At 42.2% G+C, this 24,355-nt stretch overlaps 1 protein-coding gene and 1 long non-coding RNA gene across 7 annotated transcripts in view; one reads left to right on the plus strand and one right to left on the minus strand.

Annotated features, from left to right (window-relative positions):
* Positions 1-700: 700 nt before the first annotated feature.
* Positions 701-24,355, plus strand: part of ATXN10 (ataxin 10) — a 155,580-nt gene continuing 131,925 nt past the window's right edge. For 2 of the 6 annotated variants that reach the window (XM_089770309.1, XM_075900001.2), the window contains exon 1: positions 19,867-20,105. In XM_089770309.1, coding sequence (XP_089626435.1) covers positions 19,960-20,105 — 146 coding nt within the window. In that variant the 5' untranslated portion in view covers positions 19,867-19,959. Of the gene's footprint in view, positions 856-19,866; positions 20,106-21,114; positions 21,166-24,355 lie in introns of those variants that run through there. The other 4 variants (XM_006127756.5, XM_075899999.2, XM_075899998.2 and 1 more) reach the window with 4 other exon arrangements.
* Positions 5,720-20,014, minus strand: LOC142818687 (uncharacterized). Its single transcript, XR_012896273.2, has 3 exons — positions 19,878-20,014; positions 9,628-9,667; positions 5,720-6,154 (listed from the first exon to the last, which is right to left on the minus strand). It is a non-coding gene; the product is annotated as an uncharacterized LOC142818687 (long non-coding RNA).

Raw genomic sequence — 24,355 nt, forward strand, 5'->3', positions numbered from 1 at the left:
TTAGGGAAGCCTTCCTCGGTCTAATTTTGAGACTTCCCTGCAGTGTAGATGTGCTTTTTCGAAGTAAGTTATTTCAGAATAACTGTTCCGGAATAGCTTATTTCAAAATAAGAATGCAGTGTAGACATACCCTAGGTGATCAGCAAAGATTGTGATGTAAATAAGTTATATTCAATATGTCTATAATGATTCTGAGGTTAAGCCTGTGTTTATTTGTTTATTGTGCATCTATATCAAGAATTTTTTTTATTTAAAACATCATCTGGCACACACTTTTATTTGCCATGTAAACCACATTGTTTGACAAGTCTCCTTGCTGTTTTTGATCCTGCAGAATAGTGTAAGGAAGTTCATGCTTGAGCTGTATCTGCTGAGGGGAGTTTCCAGGGCTATCCATCCATCATTTCTCAGGAACACTACATTCGCTGGGGCCCTGACTCTCCAGTGCTTTCTACCTTGTACTGCCATTCGCACATATGCTCATTCCTGATGTTCATGCCCATGTCGATACTATCGCAGACAGGGAAAGAAGAGAAGTGATTTTGCTTCCTCATGGCAGCCTTAATTTGTGCTCCTGCTACAATGGTCTCTCTGGGAGTTCGCTGTGGTGCAGACCTGTCAGGATTTAAGAATATCTGAGCTGCTTTCCCCACAACTCTGACTTGTTTGAACAAGATTATTTTGCAATGAAGGGAGGGGTAGAGGACTGGGTTCATAGTTCCCGTAAAAGTCATCTTCTGCCAAGGTATTGGAGAAGCTGGGAAAGTGGCCATGCAACTGCTTTGCAAACATACCCTCCTTCCTCCATATACACCAGCACAAAGGGGACCACGAAACATCTGTGAATCCAGTCATGTGAGTGCTAAGTCAGTGTAAAAAGCTACCATATCGGAGTATGCATTTTTGCACATGTGTAAATGAGCCTACAACACACAAGGTGGTGGAGAATCAGGCTCTGTTTAAAAGGAAGATGGGGGTAGAGAGGCAGAAACTAGTCTTTTGTAGCTTAATGAATTTGTTGGAAAGCGGTGGATGATATTTCAAGATAAAATGAGTAAATTTGGTGCTTCTCTGTTAAGACTGAGGGCATTGTTAGAAGCGTCCTGTGAATTGAGTGATTGAGTAAGATGTTGATGAGTGTTTAAATTTCAGGTATCATTAGTAATGGGGAGAAAAGAAAAGATCAAAAATGACCTATTCAGGACAAACCAATTCATTATTTCCTCCTTTATAAACAATGAGAAAGGGAAAAGTGTTCTCTTGAGAAACTGTATGCATTTCCTTAAGAGGGTGTACTTTAGATCAAGGATAGACTAAATTATGTATGATGTTCAGGTCGCTAAGGAAACAGTGCATTTTTATGAATACCAAAGCAAACAGATATATAAACCCAGAGTAAATCATTAATTTATATCACTATTTTTTAGTTGGGTTGGAGTGGCTTGGATATTATAACCTTTCTTTATTTAATATTTCAAAAGTGTTCTTTTGTTTAAAAGTAAACATTGCCTTTTTTTGGACAGTTATGCTCATTTTTTATTGCCCTCCTTGAGAAATAACTAGTTATTGATGTTATTTGTGAATCAAATAAAGCAGTGGGGCTTTGATTTATGAAGGTACTTAAACACATGCCTAATTTTAAGGGTAGTCCCATTGTAAGAACATTGTAGAACTACTCACATTTTTACAGTTAAGCATGCATTAAAGTTCTCTGTTGAATTAGGGTCTAAATTAGTTAGTAGTGGCATGTTCCATGTTTGTTTAATTGTAATAATGATTTCTTGTAATGAGTAGCTTCTTAACTATTTTATTTTTGAACCTAGTGTTGTGAAAGAAAAGCAGATGTGGTCGTGGTTGAATACACCCTTTCCTGACCCAACTGTCTTACGTGTTTTAAGCCTTCTTCAGCAAGGGCACTAGTTTTCTTTTAAGCTAACTGGGCCCAATCCTGAAGACCTTCCTCAAGGTTGGATCCTGTGAAGTTCTGAGTGTCTGCTCACCTTGCAGGATCACAACTTATGACTTGATCCTGAGATGTGGTGACCACTGCTATGTTCTTTGACTAAAATGATAATTATAGGGGATTTACTCCTTTGGGACTCCAGCCACTATTTAGGTGACACTCCTGCTTTCATCAGTGCCCAACTAAGAACTGAGCTAGATCCTGAGGGATGCTAAGCACCTGAAACTTTCACTGCTATCATTACGAAAGGCAGATATTCAAGACATTTAGAATTTGGTCCACTAACAGAAGATTAACTCCATTCCATTATATATAACTTTCTTATTTCTTTTGGAGAATAAATTATGGTTAAAGAATGATTGAAGAATTTGTAATTAAAGAATTATCAGAGTGGCTTTTATTACCCTAAGACCTAGAGAGACAAATTCTTCTCTGACAAGCTACAAATCTGATGTAACTCCACTTATGTTAAATTTTCTTCTGCTTTACATGATGTACACTGTATGGAAACGATTACACTTACACCTTTAAAAAATACCCAAAGAAAGTTATTGCTATAGATATGGTGCTTAACTTTCATATTCATTGCACCTTCCATATTGCCACTAGTGAAACACCATTTCCATTTATAATGCTTTGTCTCTTAGAATTTTCCTTTTCTGCAAGTTCTTTTCCTATTTTTCAGTTTATTAGGAATAACACATGATTATGGTACTTCATTCTCCATTGGTGACACCACACCCCAGGTTGTGAAGTGATGTGTAAGTGAGAGAGTGATATGGAACTGATACTTGGCTAAGGCCTGGCACGTTATGAAGGAGAAACTGCACTGATTTTGGAAGCTCTGAAATCCCCCCCCCACACACCTTCAATGATCATGCCATCACTAAGTCATTGTTGACAGTTCCCTGAACAGATTCTTTCTTTGGGTAATTAGTCTCCATGCAGCATGAATAGACTAGTTTTCTGTCAAGACACTGAATTTTAGCTGACAAATTAGACAGATTCCCTAAGGCAAGAGTTTTATGCAGCTTTGCCATTCTCACTAAAAATGTGATTTATAATAGATTCCTCTTTACTCGGCACTCCCTTCTTCAGGAATGAAGGCACACACCATACCCGGATTCCCTGTTGAACAACACAGTGTACAAACCTTTGTCTTCTATTAAAAAACACTATGCTTTTGTTATTTTAATTTTGACATGTCATGTGATTTTTCTATTGACCAGTGAAAAATCCAATATTCCAAAAACCAGAGCCTATGTTCACAAGCTGTTCAGAATAGATAGTGGTGTAAATTTCACCTCAGTATTACTATGTGGCCTCAGGGACATGACAAACCTTTTATTCACATTCATACAGATTCAGCCACTTTAAAAATATTTGGATGAGTATGAGTCAAAAACAAAATATAGGGCTTGATCTTGCCCCCAGTGAAATTAATGGCAAATCTCCCAGGGTATGTCTACACTACAAAGTTAATTCGAACTAACAGCCATTAGTCTGAATTAACTTTAATGGGGGCTACACATACAAACCGCTAGTTTGAATTTAAATCGAGCTAGTGGAGCGCTTAATTCGAACTACGTAAACGTCATTCTACGAGGAGTAACGTCTAGTTCGAATTAAGTAGTTCGAATTAAGGGCTATGTAGCCACTTAATTCGAACTAATGGGAGGCTAGCCCTCCCCAGCTTTCCCTGGTGGCCACTCTGGGCCAAACCAGGGAAACTCTTCTGCCCCCTCCTGGCCCCAGAGCCCTTAAAGGGGCACGGTCTGGCTACAGTGCTCGTGTCAGTTGCAAGCCTGTCAGCACCCACCCAGCAGGCCCTGCACCTGGCACAGCATGAGCCAGCCACCCACTGCCACCTCTTCCCAGGACGAGGCTGGCGGCTCCCAGGAGCCTTCCCAGGGCCGCAAGAGGCGGGCACCCGCCTGGTCTAGTGCAGAGATCGTGGACCTCATTGAGGTTTGGAGGGAGGCCTCCAATGTCCATGATCTCTGCACTAGGCACAGGAAAGTGGCCGTGTAGGGCAGGATAGCTGCCATCCTGGCCACCAAAGGCCACATGCGAACCCAGGAGTAGGTTTGCATGAAAATCAAGTTGGTCCAGTGAGTCCTCCGACCCTGAGCCCTCAGCTTAGAACATAAGAACATAAGAACGGCCGTACTGGGTCAGACCAAAGGTCCATCTAGCCCAGTAGCCTGTCTGCCGACAGTGGCCAATACCAGGTACTCCGAAGGGGATGGACCGAAGACAATGACCAAGCCATTTGTCTTGTGCCATCCATCTCCAGCCTTCCACAACCAGAGGCCAGAGACACCATTCCTACCCCCTGGCTAATACCACTCCATGGACCCAACCTCCATGAATTTATCTAACTTCTCTTTAAACTCTGTCATAGTTCTAGCCTTCACAGCCTTCTGTGGCAAGGAGTTCAACAGGCTGACTATGCACTGTGTGAAGAAGAACTTTCTTTTATTAGTTTTAAACCTGCTACCCATTAATTTCATTTGGTGTCCTCTAGTCCTTATATTATGGGAACTAATGAAGAACTTTTCTTTAGTCACCCTCTCCACACCTCTCATGATTTTATATACCTTTATCATATCCCCCCTTAGTCTCCTCTTTTCTAAGATGAAAAGTCCCAGTCTCTTTAGCTTCTCTTCATGTGGGACCTGTTCCAAACCCCTAATCATTTTAGTTGCCTTTTTCTGAACCCTTTCCAAGGCCAAAATATCTTTTTTGAGGTGAGGAGACCACATCTGTACACAGTACTGAAGATATGGCATACCATAGTTTTATACTTCCCCTCCTCCTTCTTCCCCTGGCTTCCCACTTCCAGCTCCCTCCTCCCAGGTTTCCCCCTTCCCTCTTCCACCCTCTCCCACCTCCTTTTCCAAGTCTACCCAGAGGTTAACCCTCCCCCCACAGTTTTGTTAAATAGAGTTTCTATTTTTGAACACACGTGTCCTTTATTTTTTACATCAGGAAGGGGGGCTAGGGAGGAGTAAGTGGAAGGAGGTGAGGGAGGAATGGTGTACGAGCCCCTGATGGGGAGGACTGGGGTGACTCTGCAGGCTCCTTGGGGTGGAAGCTCTCCTGCAGGGCCTCCTGGATCCTGACAGCCCCCCGATTGACCCCCCGGATGGCAACCTGTGGCAAGTGCAGCCGGGCTGATGGCCGAGTGCTGTGATGTGCCGAGTGTGGGCACTCAGGGCACTCCAAGACAGAACTGCTTTGCTGTCCCTCATTGAGTTAGACAAGCAAGCGGGGAACCCTGAGAACTGTCTGTCCAGGGTGGGGGTCGGGTCTCTTTAAGCTCAGCCCTCGGCTAGCCTGAGGCAGCAGCTCCACACTCTAAGTCCTAACTTGATGCCCTGCTGGCACTGGTTCTGGCCAGCCTTAACTTCGGTTCAGGATCCACTCAATGTGGACATGCTATTTCGAATTAGCAAAACGCTAATTAGAATTAGTTTTTAGGTCTAGATGCACTAATTCGAATTAGCTTATTTCGAATTAACTAATTCGAAGTAAGTTAGTTCGAATTAGTGCTGTAGTGTAGACATACCTGCATTGACTCCAAGGGTGTTGGATCTGCTCCAGATACTTTAAATGACTGCTTCCACAGGACACCAGTCATTCTTTTACTATGACCCAGCACCTTTTGCCACCATCCCCTGGTGCCTGAGTTCCCTATCCTGTTCCTGCCTTCAAGACATTTAGCCAACACCCTCTTCCCATTACCTCACTTCCTGCTCCACCCTCTCTAAAGTGAAACTAATATTTGTATTAAGTGAATATCAACAGCCACTATTTCAGATGAGTCAAAAAAGCAGCCCCATCCATCCCTAACATAAATTATATGTCTTGTTACTATATAATACTTTGTATCTACCTGTAAGTATCTGATTAACAACTGAAGTTAACAATACATTGCATGATTGCGTGAAAGTACACAAATCAGTATGTAATGTCATGAGCCCAGTAAAAACATGTTCTAGTAAAGGCAATTGGCTGAAACATTAGAGATGTGGATAGTACACAGGCTGGAACAGCACTTTTGTTTTATTCAGATGAAAGTCTGAGCCGCTCTCTGGTTTGAAATTCTTGTTTATAGCTCCTTCATGCCTTTCTTTATTCATGCATAAGCTGGAAAAATTACAACTAAATCCTCCTGTCATTCCCATCCTGTATAAAAAAGAGATTTAATAATTATCAGTAGTTATATACTAAAGGAAGCAAATAATCAGATATGTTATTTTGTTCCATATGCAGAGGAGTTATAAGGTGTTGATGCAAGAAATAGAATTATCTGGGTACCAGCAAAACTTTATTACAAGTAATTAGAAGCTTTTTAATAGGAGTTATTACATTAAGTTTAAGTTCTGTAGAGGGCAAGTCTAGTAACCAATCTATGCAGAATCAGCCTATTTGATTTAATCTCTGTAATTGATTATTTAATAAAGTCAAAAGACTAATTTTAAAAAATCAGCATGTCTGTATCACTAACCTTTTTAAAAAATCTTCACTCTGGTAATGTGATAAGGTGAAAAATAATACCAAATATGAATAGATTCAAAGCTTCCCTTCAGAGGTATAATTAGCTGAACTTGGTGACATGCCTTTACATACCAGTTGAAAAAGTATCTTTTCTTTGTTCAGGTCTCCATAGATAAGAGCAGTTCCTTGATGGTTTTCTTGTTTAGTAAATGAAAATTCCTGTATATCAGAATTAAATCCCAAATAAACTGAAGCCTGGTGCTTAATGAATGTGCCCCATGTCTTCTGAGGAAGTTATTTGTACTCTAATTCTAGTACTTGTGTTTCTTCTTTAGAAAGTTTCCTATACAAATCAAACATTTATGACTCACAATAAAATAAATGACTATATAGATTTTGTTGTTCATAATGCTATCCCAAAATTAACTAATTCTCATTGTACCTTTATGGGTGTAGATGGGAAAATTGATGCACAAATAAGATAAAAGGCTTAGGAGAATTAAGAAGTGAAGCCTTTATTTCCTAGATCTTAATCTGTGTATCGCTTTAGTAAATATTTTTAGGAATATTGTCATTCGTTTTATGTTATTAACTGGTAATGCTATTTTAAGTAACACTTCTTAAAATAATATGGGACTGATTTTTCAGAAAGGTTCCAAAAATTAATTGTTGTATGTTGCTGTTTGGATGTTTAATTTCATTTTGGTGTAGGGTAAAGGGAAATATGTAATGTATTTTTAACATGACAAAGGCACACAGAACCTATAATAAACTTCTTTTTAAGCAATGTAAATTGAAATTAAAGAATGAACTCTATATAATTATTTACTTTGTAAGTCTGTCAAATGTGGACTTTTTATTCTGCAGAATATTGTTTTATCTCCACTAGATGTCAGGCTATAGACAGGTCTTGTGTAAGCTGGTTACTGGTGATGCTCAGATGTTATTCCTCTGGTTTTCTTTCTTAGGATATTTTTCTTTGAAAAATATTTCTTTCCTGTGAAAGTTCAGCTATCTAGAGTATTGCTAGCTATTGTTGAAATATAATAGAAATCTGCAGATTGAAGAACTGAAGTAAACTCCATTTAGAAGGATCTGTGTGATATTGGGAAGCATAACAAGGGGAGAATATCAATTTGTATAGATATATGTTGGCATACAATGTTCCCTATCAGTGTCACTCATGCAATGTATTCCTTTAAAAAAAATTTTTAAAGCCATCACCCACACCTTTTCTGTTTTCTCACAATTAGGTTGTATACGATTTACTGTGCATCGGTATATGTCAAGGGAGGTCTTTCAGGAAAGAGTACAATGTTGTCAACTTGATGGTCATGAGGAAACAAGTACACGGTTATAATTATGAATGTACACATGTGTAGTACATTATTATTGTAATCAGAATGCAACTCGAACATCACCTCCCAGTTATACGGTGAAGCATTCAGGCAGGGAGGGGCATCTCCCAGGCTAGTTGTTCCTACAAAGCTAACTCCAAGAACCTATATTGTACAACCTAAGGCAAGTAAAGGGTGGACCACTAAAGCTGATGGAAAAGTACTGAGACTAAAAAGATAACCTAAGGTCTTGAAAAACTAAGGGAGGATGGCGTTTCTCTCTATGTAACAAAGAATAAGGTTAAGATTTTATCCACTATTTTAGTAAAAGTCACGGGCAATAAACAAAAAATCATGGAACCCTGTGACCTGACTGTGACTTATACTAAAAACAATGGGTTGGGCTGATAGGCCAGGAACAACAATTGAAGCCAGAGCCCTGCTGTGGGAGTGGGAGAAGAGTCCAACAGCTGCCTCCAGAGCTAATAGCTTCATGTCCTCCCACCACCACTTGGGAGCTCCAGGTCCCCTTGCCACCCATGACAGCTGAAAGCTTTGACTCTTCCCAAGGCTTGTGACTGAAGTGAAAAATGTCCTGGAAGTAGAATCCATAGGACCGTTTCAGGTGGTAGCCCTGAGCTCTGCTCTTTGGGGACCCCACCAGGCGTTACGGGAAGAGGAAGTGGCAGGGAATTTGGTGCCCCATTTAATTTAGCACCCGAGGAGGCTGCTGAGTTTGCTTATAGGCATGGGCCACCTCTGGCCACAGCATCCTCCCCCAGCACACATCAGCATAGCACAGAGAGAGCAAAGAAAGAGAAGAAGCTATATTATTGGGGCATGTATACATGTACACATTGAGGTGTATATGATGTGTTGTAAAGGAAAGGAAAATTGCAGTGGTGGCCAGGCTATGTTCTGGGGATTAAACCACTAAGCACACCATGAGACTGTATTCCAAGGCAGATGCTCAGGGTGGCCCTGATCCTGCACCGCACCATAGATGTCAGTGGGAGTTTTTCCACTGACTTCATTTGAGGCAGGATAAAGGCCTATATATGGGGATTTATCCCATACATACTGTGAAGCCCTTTGCCAATTGGATTCTCCATGTATGGGGATAAATCTCTAAACATAATGAAGTCCCATCCTGGCCAAATGTTTGCTGGAATCAATCTCTGACAGCAAGCTGAAGCATCTGTCTGGTTTATACTTTGGCAACACTTAAATAACTTCTTATGCCAATAAAATATGATTGAATTGGCTGAGGGGGTCGTTCTGGTGTGCAAAGGGGATGGGGAGGGAGAGCAAGGTTATACTTGTTAGACTCCAAGAGGAAGTCAGCGAGGATTCAAGTTCAAGCAGCCCAAGAGGTATTTTCAGCTTAGGTGGGGGAGAGGCTGCAGCTGTGAAATGTGTGGAATTTAACCTGCAGGGAGAACAGTGTGAAGTGAGCTGGGGGGGGGGGGGGGGGGGGGAGAGGTGGGAGGCAAGTGGGGAGACACCATACCAGCTTTGCTCTGTCCTGCAAGACACTGTCTTGTCACTTCCAAGCTAAAGAGCAAATTACACACATTCATTGAAACAATGAATCTTCTAATGGCATTGCCTAGGTGATGTGTATCATTTTAAAAATCATAATGATATAGACTCAAGGCAGTGGTGATGTGCACGGAGGTGACTAATTTCTTATCTCATAGACTTCTTTATATCCCAAATCCTTTCAATCTACTTACACTCACTCTGCTGATGTGAAATGTTAGGGAGTCTAAATTTACATTTTCCAGCTTTCTAATATGTAAGTTTAGGCCTGCTTTGACGTACACATTTTTACAGCCTCCTGCATTTTGCTTTTCTTGCTGTTCTAAATAAAAATATAAACATTTTATAATAAATATAATATTATAGAAACAATAAAACAAATCCCCCCAAACATGAAATAAACACATAAGTATATAAGAACGGCCATTTTGGGTCAGAACAAAGGTCCATCTAGCTCAGTATCCTGTCTTCCGACAGTGGCCAAAGCCAGATGCCCCAGAGGTAGTGAACAGAAACAGGTAAACATCAAGTGAGCCCTCTCCTGTCATCTATTTCCAGACCCTGACGAACAGAAGCAAGAGACACCATTCCTATCCACTTTGGCTAATAAGTATTGATGGACCTAACCTTCATGAATTCATCTAGTTCTTTTTTGAACCTTTTAAAGTCCTGGTATTCACAGCTTCCCCTGGCAAGAAGTTCCACAGGTTGACTGTGTGCTTGTTTGTTTTAAACCTGTTACCTATTAATTTAATTTGGTGATCCCTAGTTCTTATGCTATGGGAACAAGTAAATAACTTTTCCATATTCACTTTCTCCATACTTGTCATGATTTTATAGACCTCTATCTTATCTCCCCCCCCCCCCTTAGTCTCCTCTTTTCTAAGTTGAAAAGTCCTAGTCTCTTTAATCTCATATGGGACCCATTCCAAACCCCTAATCATTTTTGCCCTTTTCTGAACCTTTTCCAATGCCAATATGTCTTTTTTGAAATGAGGTGACCACATCTGTATGCTGTATTCAAGATGTGAGCGTACCATGGATTTATATAGTGGCAATAAGATATTCTCTGTCTTATTCTCTATTTTCCTTTTCAATGATTCCTAACATTCTGTTTGCTTTCTTGACTGCTGCGGCACACTGAGTGGATGTTTTTAGAGAACTATCCACAATGACTCCAAGATCTCTCTGGAGCGGTTATAGCTAAATTAGTCCCCATCATTTTGTATGCATAGTTGGGATTATTTTTTCCAATGTGCATTACTTTACATTTATCAACATTACATTTCATTTGTCACTTTGTTGCCCAATCACCTAGTTTTGTGAGATTCTTTTGAAGCTCTTCATAGTCTGCTTTGGTCTTAACTATTTTAAGCAGAAGCTTCAGGGGGTAGCCAGGTTAGTCTGTACAGAAAAAACAACAAATGGGCCAGTAGCACTTTATAGACTAACAAAATATGTAGACGGTATCATGAGCTTTTGTGGGCGCAGTGAAGTGCTACCAGACCATTTGTTATCTTGATCAAATTAGCATCACCTGTAGATTTTGCCATCTCACTGTTTACCACTTTCTCCACATCATTTATAAATAGGATTGGTCCCAGGATAAACCACTGGGGAACACCACTAGTTACCTCGCTCCAATCTGAAAACTGACCATTTATTCCTAACCTTTGTTTCCTGTTCTTTAACCAGTTATCAGTCCATGAGAGGACCCTATTATTCCATGGCAACTAACTTTACTTAAGAGTCTTAGGTGAGGGACCTTGTCAAAGGCTTTCTGGAAATCTAAATACACTATATCCACTGGATCCCTCTTGTCCACATGCTTATTAACCCCCTCAAAGAACTCTAGTACATTAATAAGGCATGATTTCCCTTTACAGAATTCATATTGACCTTCCCCAACAAATGATTTTCATCTATGTGTCTGATAATTATATTCTTAACTATAGTTTCAACTAATTTGCCCGATACCAATGTTACACTTATCGATCTGTAATGGCCAAGATCACCTCTAGAGCCCCTTTACAATATTGGCATCCCATTAGCTATCTTCCAGTACAGAAGCTGATTTCAAGGATAGGTTACTAGTTAATAGTTCTGCAACTTCACATTTGAGTTCTTTCATAATTCTTGTTACTGTTAAGTTTATCAATTTGTTCCAAACTCTTCTCTAATGACACCTCAATCCAGGACAGTTCTTCAGATTTGTCACCTAAAAAAAAGGCTCAGATTTGGGAATCTCCCCAATATTCTCACTCTGATCAATATGCTTCTGTGTTGTGTCCCTTTCACTCCAAACATGTCTGTTTTGCCTTTCTTTGCAGCAAGGGACTATGTCTGCCTGTAAGTTAGTTTGATAGCCCACTAAATAAGTTTCATACAAAAAAATGGTTAAAGAACATTGTTAAGGTTGGAACAACCTTAGTTGGAAAGAGAGGAGGGGAGAGGGCAAACAATGGGCCAGAGCTGACAAACAACCGCATACAAAGGAATCCAATGCATCAGGGAAGGGCAGACAAATAACCAGTGGCAAATTTTTAAAGTGCTTGTACACAAATGCTAGGAGTCTGACTAATAAGATAGGTGAACTAGAGTACCTCGTATTAAATGAGGAGATAGACATTATAGGCATCACTGAAACCTGGTGGAATGAGGAAAATCTGTGGGACACAATCATACCGGGATATAAAATATATAGAAAGGATAGAGCAGGCCGGGTGGGTGGCGGAGTGGCACTGTATGTGAAAGATAATGTAGAATCAAATGAAATAAAAATATTAAGTGAATCAACATGTTCCATAGAATCGCTATGGATAGAAATTCCATGCTCCAATAATAAGAAATTAGCAGTAGGGATATATTACCGACCACCTGACCAGGACAGGGATACTGACATAGAAATGCTGAGGGAGATTAGAGAGGCTACCAAAATAAAGAACTCTATAATAATGGGGGATTTTAATTACCCCCATATTGACTGGATACATGTCACCTCAGGAAGAGAAGCGGAGATAAAATTTCTCAATGGCTTAAATGACTGCTTCTTGGAGCAGCTAGTGCAGGAACCCAGAAGGGGAGAGGCAATTCTCGATTTAGTTCTGAGTGGAGTGCAGGATCAGGTCCAGGATATAACCGTTACAGGACCGCTTGGGAATAGTGACCATAATATAATAACATTCAACATCCCTGTGGTGGGAAGAACACCTCAGCAGTCCAGCACCCTGGCATTTAATTTCAAAAAGGGGAATTACAAGAGATGAGGAGGTTAGTTAAACAGAAATTAAAAGGCACAGTGACTAGAGCCAAATCCCTGAAAGCTGCATGGAAACTTTTTAAAGACACCATAATAGAGGCCCAACTTAAATGTATACCCCAAATTAAAAAACATAGCGAGAGACCTAAAAAAGAGTCACCATGGCTTAACCACCATGTAAAAGAAGCAGTGAGGGACAAAAAGGTATCTTTTAAGAAGTGGAAGTCCAATCCTAGTGAGATAAATAGAAAGGAACATAAACACTGTCAAATCAAGTGTAAACATGTAATAAGAAAAGCAAAAAAAGATTTTGAGGAACAGCTAGCCAAAAACTCAAAAAGAAATAACAAAATGTTTTTTAAGTACATTAGAAGCAGGAAGCCTGCTAAAAAACCTGTGGGTCCCCTAGATGATCGAGCTATAAAAGGAGCAATCAAGGACGATAAAGCCATTACGGAGAAACTAAATGATTTCTTTGCTTCAGTCTTCACGGCTGAGGACGTTGGGGAGATCCCTGAATCTGCACCGTCCTTTGTGGGTGATGAATCTGAGGAACTGTCCCGGATTGAATTGTCATTAGAGGAGGTTTTGGAACAAATAGAAAAACTTAATGTTAACAAATCTCTGGGACCGGATGGCATTCATCCAAGGGTTCTAAAAGAACTTAAACGGGAAATTGCTGAGCTATTATCTGTGGTTTGTAACCTATCCTTTAAATCGGCTTCCGTACCTAATGACTGGAAGGTAGCCAACGTGACACCAATATTTAAAAAGGGCTCTAGAGGCAATCCTGACAAATTCAGTACCGGGCAAATTAGTCGAAACAATAGTAAAGAATAAAATTGTGAAGCATGTAGAAGAACATAATTTGTTGGACAAAAGTCAACATGATTTCTGTAAAGGGAAATCCTGTCTTACTAATCTGTTAGAGTTCTTTGAAGGGGTTAACAAACATGCGGACAAGGGGGATCCAGTAGATATAGTATACTTGGATTTTCAGAAAGCCTTTGACAAGGTCCCTCACCAAAGGCTCTTGTGTAAATTACATGGCCATGGGATAAGAGGGAAGGTCCTTTCTTGGATTGAGAACTGGTTAAAAGACAGGAAACAAAGGGTAGGAATAAATGGTAAATTTTCAGATTGGAGAGGGGTAACTAGTGGTGTACCCCAAGGGTCAGTCCTGGGACCAATCCTTTTCAACTTATTCATAAATGATCTGGAGAAAGGGGTAAGCAGTGAGGTAGTAAAGTTTGCAGATGATACCAAACTGTTTAGGATAGTCAAGACAGAGCAGACTGTGAGGGACTCCAAGAAGATCTCACCAAACTGAGTGATTGGGCAACAAAATGGCAAATGAAATTTAATGTGGATAAGTGTAAAGTAATGCACATCGGGAAAAATAACCCCAACTATACGTACAGTATGATGGGGGCTAATTTGGCTACGACAAATCAGGAAGGAGATCTTGGAGTTATCGTGGACAGTTCTCTGAAAACTTCCACACAGAGTGCAGCGGTGGTCAAAAAGGCAAATAGGATGCTAGGAATTATCAGGAAAGGGATAGAAAATAAGACCCAGAATATCTTACTGCCCCTGTATAAAACTATGGTACGCCCACATCTTGAATACTGTGTACAGATGTGGTCTCCTCACCTCAAAAAAGATATTTTGGCCTTGGAAAGGGTTCAGAAAAGGGCAACTAAAATGATTAGGGGTTTGGAACGGGTCCCATATGAAGAGAGGTTAAAGCGACTGGGACTTTTCAGTTTAGAAAAGAGGAGACTGAGGGGGGATATGATAGAGGTCTATAAAATCATGAGTGGTGTGGAGAGGGCTGATGAAGAAAAGTTATTTATTAGTTCCCATAATAGAAGAACTAGAGGACACCAAATGAAATTAATGGGTAGCAGGTTTAAAACTAATAAAAGAAAGTTCTTCTTCACACAGCATGTAGTCAACCTGTGGAACTCCTTGCCAGAGGAGGCTGTGAAGGCTAGGACTATAATAGAGTTTAAAGAGAAGCTGGATAAATTCATGGATGTTAGGTCCATAAAAGGCTATTAGCCAGGGGAGAAAATGGTGTCCTTGGCCTCTGTTTGTCAGAGGCTGGAGAGGGCTGGCAGGAGACAAATCGCTTGATCATTGTCTTCGGTCCACCCTCTCTGGGGCACCTGGTGCTGGCCACTGTCGGTAGACAGGATACTGGGCTAGATGGACCTTTGGTCTCACCCAGTACGGCCGTTCTTATGTTCTTATGTTAACAACAAGCAATCAAAAATTAAGGAAATGTTTAATTTGTTGCGGAATTTGAAAGGTATACAGCAAATGAGGCAGAATAATCTGCAATGGCTGTGAATCAGGCTGAATTTCTCTGTGCTGCACTGTGTGTCAATCTGATTTCTCTACAATACCACTTGCTTCCATGACAATGTGGCATTGCATCAATCACCTCTCCCAGTTCTTTGCCAGGTTCCCTTCCAGTCAGGACAAAAGAGGGTTCATTTGCTTCCTTTTTGTGAAAGAGCATTGTTGTACCTAAGTTAGGAATATTGACTATTCATCTGTACTACAAAAGTGTTTGCTCCTGGGTAATGCCCACCAGATAAAATGCAATTGGTTGGCTAGCTAACTGGGGACAAGTCAATGGGCGATTAGGGAGAATAATAGATCTCTGCAAATGCTAATCTCCCACCTTTCTGAGAAGCTTTCCTGGGATGCTAGAAACAGCCTCTGATTCACACAGCTTTGGTACTGCAGGGTCACGTGATTAAGTCACCTGGTCCTGGATTCCATGATGGAATACCAGTATTTTTCCACTGGCGGGGGAAGAGACCACACTTGAAAACAAAGTGTTCCTGCCATATGTAAAACCTATTTAAGGCAGAGAAGTGAGATAATCAGGATTCTCCACAATGATTGCTAAGACCATCTAAGAAACAAACGGGTTAAAGATGGACTCTGCCGAGTCTGGAAAAGTTTCCTGGCTTATTAAAAGAAAACCTGGAATTTTAAGCTGCAAGCAAAAGGTGTTTGCCTTCAAGAGACATGGCAATTTAATTAAAATTTAGGGTAAGAAATTGTTGCTTGTAAATCAGTTCCTTTAGTATCTAAGCTTATATTATGCTTTTGTTTTATTTGCTGAATAATCTGCTTTGTTCTGTTTGCTATCCCTTATAATCACTTAAAAGCTATATTTTGTTTTTGCGCAAAACAAATCTGAGCTGTCTACACTGGCCCTTTTGCACAAAAGCTTTGCACAAAAGACTTTTGCCCGAATCGGAGCAACGTAGTATTTCCACAAGAAGCACTGATTTCAGACAGTAGGAAGTCAGTGTTCTTGCGGAAATTCAAGCGACCAGTGTAGACAGTGGAAAAACTTGCCAGTTTAGACACAGCCACTTTTGTTTTTCTCTAAAACCAGTTTGTGGAATTTATAACAGGGTTGGTGGGGCATAAAGTTGTGCGTATCTTCTTCCACATTGAGGGAGGGAATGAATTTCAGGAGCTGTACAGTGCTCTATGCAGCGCTACACAATAGAGTTTTGAGTTTACACTCTAGAAGGGGTGTGCACTTTGAGTGCTGGGCAATTCCTTAGCTGAAGCCTTCCTATGCAGTACTGATTCCAGGTCTGTGTCTTTAAGCAGCTAGGTGTCTCCCTACCTGTATGTGTGCTGGAGGAAGCTTGAGGACAATGTAAGGGAGCCACAGCTGGTATCCCAGTGTATCACACTGTTCATCACTCCTTATTTTTGTTAATTTTCTATTGTTTTTATAGGTATGTGAGACATATTGAAATGAACCTCAGAAGTTTTAATTGGGTCATTTACAGACAGACATCTCAGAAAGATTCAACAGGGCTAAGACTAGATAAATAGTGGAACTCATGATATGAGGCACAAGGGGTTATCTAACGTCTCACTATGCCACAGGACTAAGCTGAGGGCCTCCATTGGTCCAAGACAGAGGAGTGAACTAATAGGTGCTCAGGATGGTTACTTTTTCATGGTTCTTTTGGGAAGAACTAGCCCTTCTAACTGTGCCATTGCCCTTATTTCCCACTGCCATTTGCTGAAAGAGTTTCTATCGTGAATTCTCATTTCTGGCAGCTGGTGCCCTTGTCTGTCTCCTCCTTCTCTCTCCACCCACCAGCAGTGTGGGAAGAGTCAGGTGCTACCACAGTTGCCCATTACTTTGGGGTGTGCTTATTTATTCGGGTTACTCTTCTGGGAGGTTTGTGTGATAATTCTGTCAATGTGTTGCTTGTGTTCTCATATGGAGCTTTACTTCTCCCTTCTGCCAATTCCCTCCCACTGGAGCTATCCTGCAGAATCTAGGTTGCCCTGTACTAGGTTCTTCCCATCCAAGAAACAGATGAACACAACCACTCATACCCACTGAGAGGACCAGTTAATCAGTACTCACAAGAGGATCCCTTATATGTCCCTGGATTTAGTAGGCTGGGTTGCACAGCAATGCCAAGCTGTGACCCTCCTGTGCCCTTGGATTACACAGCACTTTAAGCTTCCACCCTCTTCCACACCCCATGTTCAGCACGTCCCTTACCCCGCTTTCATGTCAAAATCATTCTGCTAATAACCCCCGTGTTAAGCAAACTCCACAGGATTTTTAGCTTAGGTACAAGGAGCGTTGTTGCAGAGTCAATGTGGAAGACAAAAATAATCCCCTCCTCGCCTCCGGGGTAGTGGGGGAAAGGGGAGAAAGAAAGAGGAAACCAGCTTAATTGTGAAAGTTTTTTATTTCCAGGTGGTAACCATACAAGAGAGCCAGACAAACAAACAGTTATAATATTAAATCTAACTTAAATCTCATTAAAAAAAGTTAGGGGTAGCAATCATAACTGATCATATAGGGCAGAGTCAGGGGGCTATATCTAGGGAGAGAGAGAAAAAAAGGAGAGATGGATCTCACTACTCCAAGAAGCTTGAATTAATCAGGGTTGCCAAGTGGTGATGGTAGATGGGGGTCCAGTGTTCGGAGACAAGCAAAGCAGAGACCCCAAGACCAACAGTCAGGAGAGGATTAAGTCCCAATTGAACTGATGCAGAATTTTGATCCAGTTATCAGAACACTTTAGTGGAGCATGGGTAGGGTTTTTGTAGTGAAACAACAGTGGTTCAAGAAATAACACTAATTTGTTTATGGATAAACTGATGGTTCAAGGAAGTATTCTCAAGTTGTTTTGCTTAGGCTAGACACTGGGAACTGATCGTTCTTGGCTATGGCTGTGTTTCTTCAAGGGTCCTCATAATGCAATTCGGCAGTTTCAGTATTTTGGATACCAATAGAGGATTTATCGTTAAATCAAACTCTAATAAGGTCTCAAGAAGCATTTTTCTTACTTTGTCTAACTGAAAATTTCAATTATTTTATGGAAATATTTTTTCTGTGCATGTGCACAGCAAAAAATCAATGTTTACAGATAAAAAATAAATCCTTCCAAGTCTACCTTTGAAGGCAGATGCATGGTAGTTGGCCCAAAAACAAAGTCCACGCATCTACAGCGGTGCTTCTCAACTTTTTTTTTTATAAAGTACCCCTTAAAAAAAATTATAAGTACCCCCAGTACCTAGTTTTCAGACACAGATTTTTTTTTCTACAGTTGCAACACATTTGACAATTGTAGCTGGGTGGGTGATGACCTTTTTGGGTGTAAAAAGTACAAATATAATAAAATGCTGTAAAACTTAAAACAAAAATTCAAGTTTTTTCAAATTTTGTGTTGACATACCTCCCAGACTTCTCCCTTAAGGGTACTCATACCACTGATTGAGAAACATTGTTCTTCAGCATACATTTGAATAGACCAGTGGTCCCCAATGTGGTGGCACCCCCTGGGCCATTTCTGTGCACCCGCCAAGTGATTGGGGCCACCCCCACCCCCAGGCAAGTGGTGCATGGGCAGTGCCAGCACCTGGGCGTGCAGCATATGGGCAGCCCCACCCCCGGGTGCACAGCACAAGGGCTGTGCTGGCCCGGGCACACAGAGTATGGGCGTCCCCACCCCTGGGCGCGCGGCACAGAAGCAGCGCCGGCCCTGGGCACGTGTCTTATGGGCAGCCCCACCCCGGGCGTGCTGCACAGAAGCAGCGCTGACCCTGGGAGTGCGGCGCATGGGTGTCGCCCGCACTGGGCACGCAGCATATGGGTGGCCCCCCCCCCGGGCGCCCTGCCCCTGTGTGCCCGGCCCATGAGTGTCCCCGCCCCCGGGCTCCCAGCAGCCCCAAAAGGTTGGGGACCACTGGAATAGACCTTTCAGTTTTAATTTGAACATAAGTAGCTGACTGGCTTTGAAATGTTTGAGATTTAACAAGGTAGATTTGGGATTACTCTAGTTTAGTGCAGTTTAATGCTTGAAGCAACAACCATCCCTTTGTTAAATTTGGTGATGGAAACTTAATTGCACATTTCCTAAATCGGGGTTTCTGTTTTACTTCTAATTATGTTATTTTAAATGACTATATAGCTTTTACAAAAAACAGGACTATGTAGCACTTTAAAGACTAACAAGATGGTTTATTAGGGGGTGAGCTTTTGTGGGCCAAATTTGATCTGAGGAAGTGGGTCTGGCCCACAAAAGCTCATCACCTAATAAACCATCTTGTTAGTCTTTAAAGTGCTACATTGTCCTGTTTGTTTCAGCTACACTGGACTAACACGGCTACATTTCTATCACTATACAGCTTTTGACTCTGTGTGTGTGTGTGTGTGTATATATATATATATATTTATCTTACACATGTACATTTACACACAGGGGTGTGTGAGGAACTGCCCACAAGTTATATAACACCTTTTTGTTACCCCCCCCCCCCCAAGATCTACCCATTCCCCTGTAACACTGGCACAACCATTCTGTCATGCAAAATTAAGGACCCATCCAATAATGCAAATATAATGTATAGGCAACTCTCACGTACAGTTGCCTACACGCATGCACATCATACATCTCCACGGACACATCTACACACAGGCACTCTCGGATAGCTGCGCACAGCCCGGGGCTTCCACTCTCACTGCATGTTCCAGAGTCCAGGGTTCCCGCCACGCAGGGCCTCGGGGCTCCTGCAGCTTTGAAGCTCTTTCCAGAGCCCCACCCCAGCCACGCACGCACGCGCACGCATCCAGCCCATGCCCACGGCTCGCACGTGCCAAGCTGGCGCAGGCTACGCAAGTGGGACGTGCGTGTCAGCCCTCCCCTCCCCCCCCCCCGCGATATCTGTGCCTTACGCACCTCCCCCCCCCCCTCCCCACCTGCACACGCACGTCAGGCCCTCCCTCGAGCGGCCGGGCCCGGGCGGTCTCTGTCTGGCCAGGGGGCGGGGCGAGGCGCAAGATGGCGGCGGCCGAGCTAGAGGCGGCGCTGGCCGCTGTGGCCCAGCAGCTGGAACGCGCCGCCGGCGCTGAGCGGCTCTCGGAGGCCCCCGGTTGCCTAGAGACCGTGCGGCGGCTGACGGGCCTGTTCCGGGAGGCGCTGCCCAGGTACCGGGGAGGAGGCGGGGCTGGCGCGGGCCACGTGGGACTGTGTGTGTGTGTGTGTGTGTGCGCACGCACGTGCACGGGGTGGGCTGGAGCTGCCCGGGGCGTGTCCTTCCGGGTGTGCGCGCGTAGGGGCAGTAGGGGGCTGGCCCGGTGCGTGTCCCCTGGGGGTTGAGGTGCACTCGGGGTGTGAATGTGCGTGCACTGAGGGTGTACTCGGCGTGTGTACATACGTGTACTGGGGCTGTGTGAGGGGGAGAGACGGCGAAGGGCAGCTTGTACCTCGTGTGTGTGCGGGGGGGGGGGGCGCTCTGGATGTGGGGAGGTGACCTAGGTTTGTGGGAGATGAGTCAACATCTCTGGCGTCTCCAGTTCGCTGAAGACCAGTGACCGCCCTGACCTCTGTGCAGTGATGATTAGTTTCAGTGCTTTCTTGAGTCTCCTTGAGAGGTGGCTTTGAAACCATTTACTTAAAAACCAGGGCTGCAGGTTAGGCTATAAAACTCATAAAATAATCTGTTGTTCTTAAACTTTTGTCTTCATTGTGCTTTGCTTACCTGCTGGTGTCTGGGTGGGTCACTGAGTGGCTTGAGGAAAACCGGACTAGACTAGTGCTCTCTTGCAGGTGTATTTGTAAACCTACTTTTTCTAATGCTCTGTAGCAGTAAAATGTTTCCCAGTCACTTGAAACCATCTGGTCAATGAAGATGGGCCTTCTGCTAGGCCCCTTGTTAATAAAACAGAAAAGAGGCTTGCGAGCCATCACTCATGGTTTGGGGTCCTATAGAGAAGGGAAATATATCTTTCCCCAATCTGTATTCCCTTTCTGCTTGTGCATGGATCCTGGGAATAGCTCTGTTTACATACCAGAGCCTGGGGGAGGAGGGTTGTGGAGATGAGGAAGAGTATGTCTCTGCCTGCACTTGTGCGTTTGTCTCTGCTGCCTGCATGGGTCTTTGATTCAGGGAAACGACCACCATTTGTTTCTCTCCAGGGCAGTGTTTCTGGGACAGAGCAGTACCATAGACAGCACTACCATCAGAACAGCACAAGTGTGAAACTGGTGAGAGCTGCAGTAGTGCAAATTGTGTCTGTGCTAGTGGATTTCTTTAGTGCAGCAACAGGAGTAACTAAAATCCGACTGTAACCAAGGTGTTGGGGTGGAAAGAGCTTGCTTGTTATAGTCCAGAGTGATTATATGCCACTGCATAAAAAGAAAGTGAAACTGACAACTTTTGTTGAAATTAAACAAAATGCTATTGAAAGTAAATACATGGGGAAAATACCTTTTTTTTTCATTTTTCTAATATCTTAAATGTGTCCCACAGGCTGTAATATGTGCACCCTTGCTTTGAAGATTCAAATTTGCTTTTCAGATTCAATTCTCTTTTCTTCCCCAGACTTCATATGTGATGCTGGCCGAATGGGTTATGCTCAGTGCCGCAGTTTCTCAATGGTGCTCATACACTGTGGTACTGGGATGGTAGGACTGGTTTGGAACAAACTGATAAAATTAACTGTAACAAGTCACCAGGACCAGATGGTATTGGCCCAAGAGTTCTGAGAACTCAAATGTGAAAATACGCAATTATTAACTGTGGTTTGTAACCTATCCTTGAAATCAGCTTCTGTACCTAATGACTGGAAGATAGCTAATGCGATGCCAATATTTAAAAAGGGCTCTAGAGTAGGGATGTAAGTGACTAGCCAAGTGACTAGTCAACTAGTTACTTCCCCCCTCCCCCCTGCGGCCTCTATCAGATAGTCAGCAATGGGTGGGGAGCGAGAGCCAGTGCTGGGGGGAGCTGTTGTGGAGTGGGGGGAACAGAGGCACAGTAGGGTACTGACGGCGCTTCTGACTTGGAAATGTAGCAAGAGCAGAGCTCTTGCACATTTCAAAATCAAAATGCAGGTCCAGCAGGGGACTCCTTGAGTTCCCCGCTGGCCCTAGGCTTCCCATGTTGCTTCTGCCTTTGTAGCAGTGACTGCTGGGGCTTTTGCTACATTTCAAAGGTGGAGGTGCTTTATCAACTAATTGAATAGTCAATGCAAATTCCATTGACTATTCAATTAGTTGATTAATCTAAATTTAACATCCATACTCTAGAGGTGATCCAGGCAATTACAGACCGGTAAGTCTAAGGTCAATACAGGGCAAATCAGTAGAAACTATGGTAAAGAATGAAATTGTCAGATACATAGAAGAACATAATTTGTTAGGAAAAAGTCAACATGGTTTATGTAAAAGGATATCATGCATTACTAATCTACTAGAGTTCTTTGATGGGGTCAGCAAGCATGTGGACAAGAGGGATCTAGTGGATATAGTGTGTATAGATTTTCAGAAAGCTTTTGACAAGGTCCCTCAGCAAAGGCTCTTAAATAAAGTAAGTTGTCACGGGATAAGAGAGAAGTTCCCTTCGTGGATTGATAACTGGTTAAAAGACAGGAAACAAAGGGTAGGAATAAATGGTCAGTTTACAGATTGGAGAGGGGTAACTAGTGGGGTCCCCAAAGAGTCCATCCTGGCACCAATCCAGAAATGATCTGGAGAAAGTGGTAAACAGTGAGGTGGTAAATTTTGCAGGTGATACTAATCTGCTCAAAATAATTAATACCAAAGTAGACTGTGAAGAGCTTCAAAAAGATCTCACCAAATGAGGTGATTGGGCAACAAAATGGCAAATGAAATTTAATGTTGATAAATGTAAAGTAATGCACATTGGAAAAAATAATCCCTGACTCTACATACAATATGATGGGGACTCATTTAGCTACAGCTTCTGGAGAGAGAGAGCTTGGAGTCATTGTGGATAGTTCTCTGAAAATATCACTCAGTGTGCAGCAACAGTCGAAAAAGCAAACCATGTTAGGAATAATTTAAAAAAGGATAAAGAATGGGCTATGGAATGGGTCTATGATTCGGGCTTTGGAATGGGTCTTCTATGAAGATAGATTAAAAAGACTGACTTTTCAGCTTAGAAAAGAGGAGACCAAGGGAGGATAAGAAACAGGAATATTAAATCATGACTGCTGTGGAAAAAGTGAATAAGGAGAAGTTATTTACTTGCTCCCATAACATAACTAAGGGTCACCCAACGAAATTAATAGGTTTAAAACAAAAGGAAGTTTTTCTTCATACAGCGCAGTCAACCTGTGGAACTCCTTGCCAGAGGATATTGTGAAGACTAGGACTTTAACAGGGTTCTGTCATGTGGTTCCTTTTATTTTAGATCCAAGGGAAACTAGACTCTCCAGAAAGACTTAAACACTTTTTTATTTATTGCAAGCTTTAAGCAGTTAATATAATTGATTAAGTTTTACAAGCCTTAAAACCAATTCCTATACAATTTATACTATGAATTTTGAAAACAATTTGTACAACACAAAACAATACAAAAAGCAATTAATAGAAGATTTATTATAAGTATTTAAGCCTAGTTCACTTAACACTTCATCCATATGCCACCTACAGTACCAGGCAGGAGGTTCATGGTCCCTTTGACTCCCACACTTCAGGATGTCATGCACTGCCGTAATGGGTGTGAAGGGTCTTTTACTTCTAGTTACAATGATCAGGACCTGTGGGTCAATCCTGTTCACTATCTCCCATCGATTTTTCTTACTAAATCAGTTTTATAGCAAAGTGAGACTTGGTCATTCTAATAATATCTACCAATTGATTACCTGTTGTGTAATACTTAAAATGCCCAATGCCCTTGTTTGAGGGTACATCCAGCTACTCAGGATGTTGCCAAAACTATGCTCTTGGTTAATAGTTTTTTGGCTGTATCTTGAATTTTTGCTCATCAGAAATAGAATGTACCAGTATGAGGTTGCTCCTGATGTTCTTAGCGTGATTTCACTGTACCATGCTGAATCTGCATGATTATGCAAAAAACATTCCTGACTCTCAAAGCTCCCTCCCAGCCTTTCCTGCGTGTTTACATGCATCAAACTTAAGACAGGTCTGGGTTTAGGTTTGTTAGATATCTGTACTTTGGGCAAGGCTTCCGTACAGATTCTAAAAGAGGCTGGATGGGTCCATGGAGGTTAAGTTTATCAATGGCAGTTAGCGGAGATGGGTAGGGGTAGTGTTCCTTGCCTCTGTCTGGAAATGATTGACAAGGGAGGGATCCCATGGTGATGGCCTGTTGTGTTTACTCCCTCTGTGGTATTGGCTGCAGTTGGCGCACAGGATGCTGGGCTAGATGGACCTTTGGTCTGACCTAGTGTAGCCATTCTTACCCAAC

Source organism: Pelodiscus sinensis, chromosome 1, assembly GCF_052426305.1.
Source record: "Pelodiscus sinensis isolate ZL-2025 chromosome 1, ASM5242630v1, whole genome shotgun sequence".
Taxonomy (NCBI): domain Eukaryota; kingdom Metazoa; phylum Chordata; order Testudines; family Trionychidae; genus Pelodiscus; species Pelodiscus sinensis.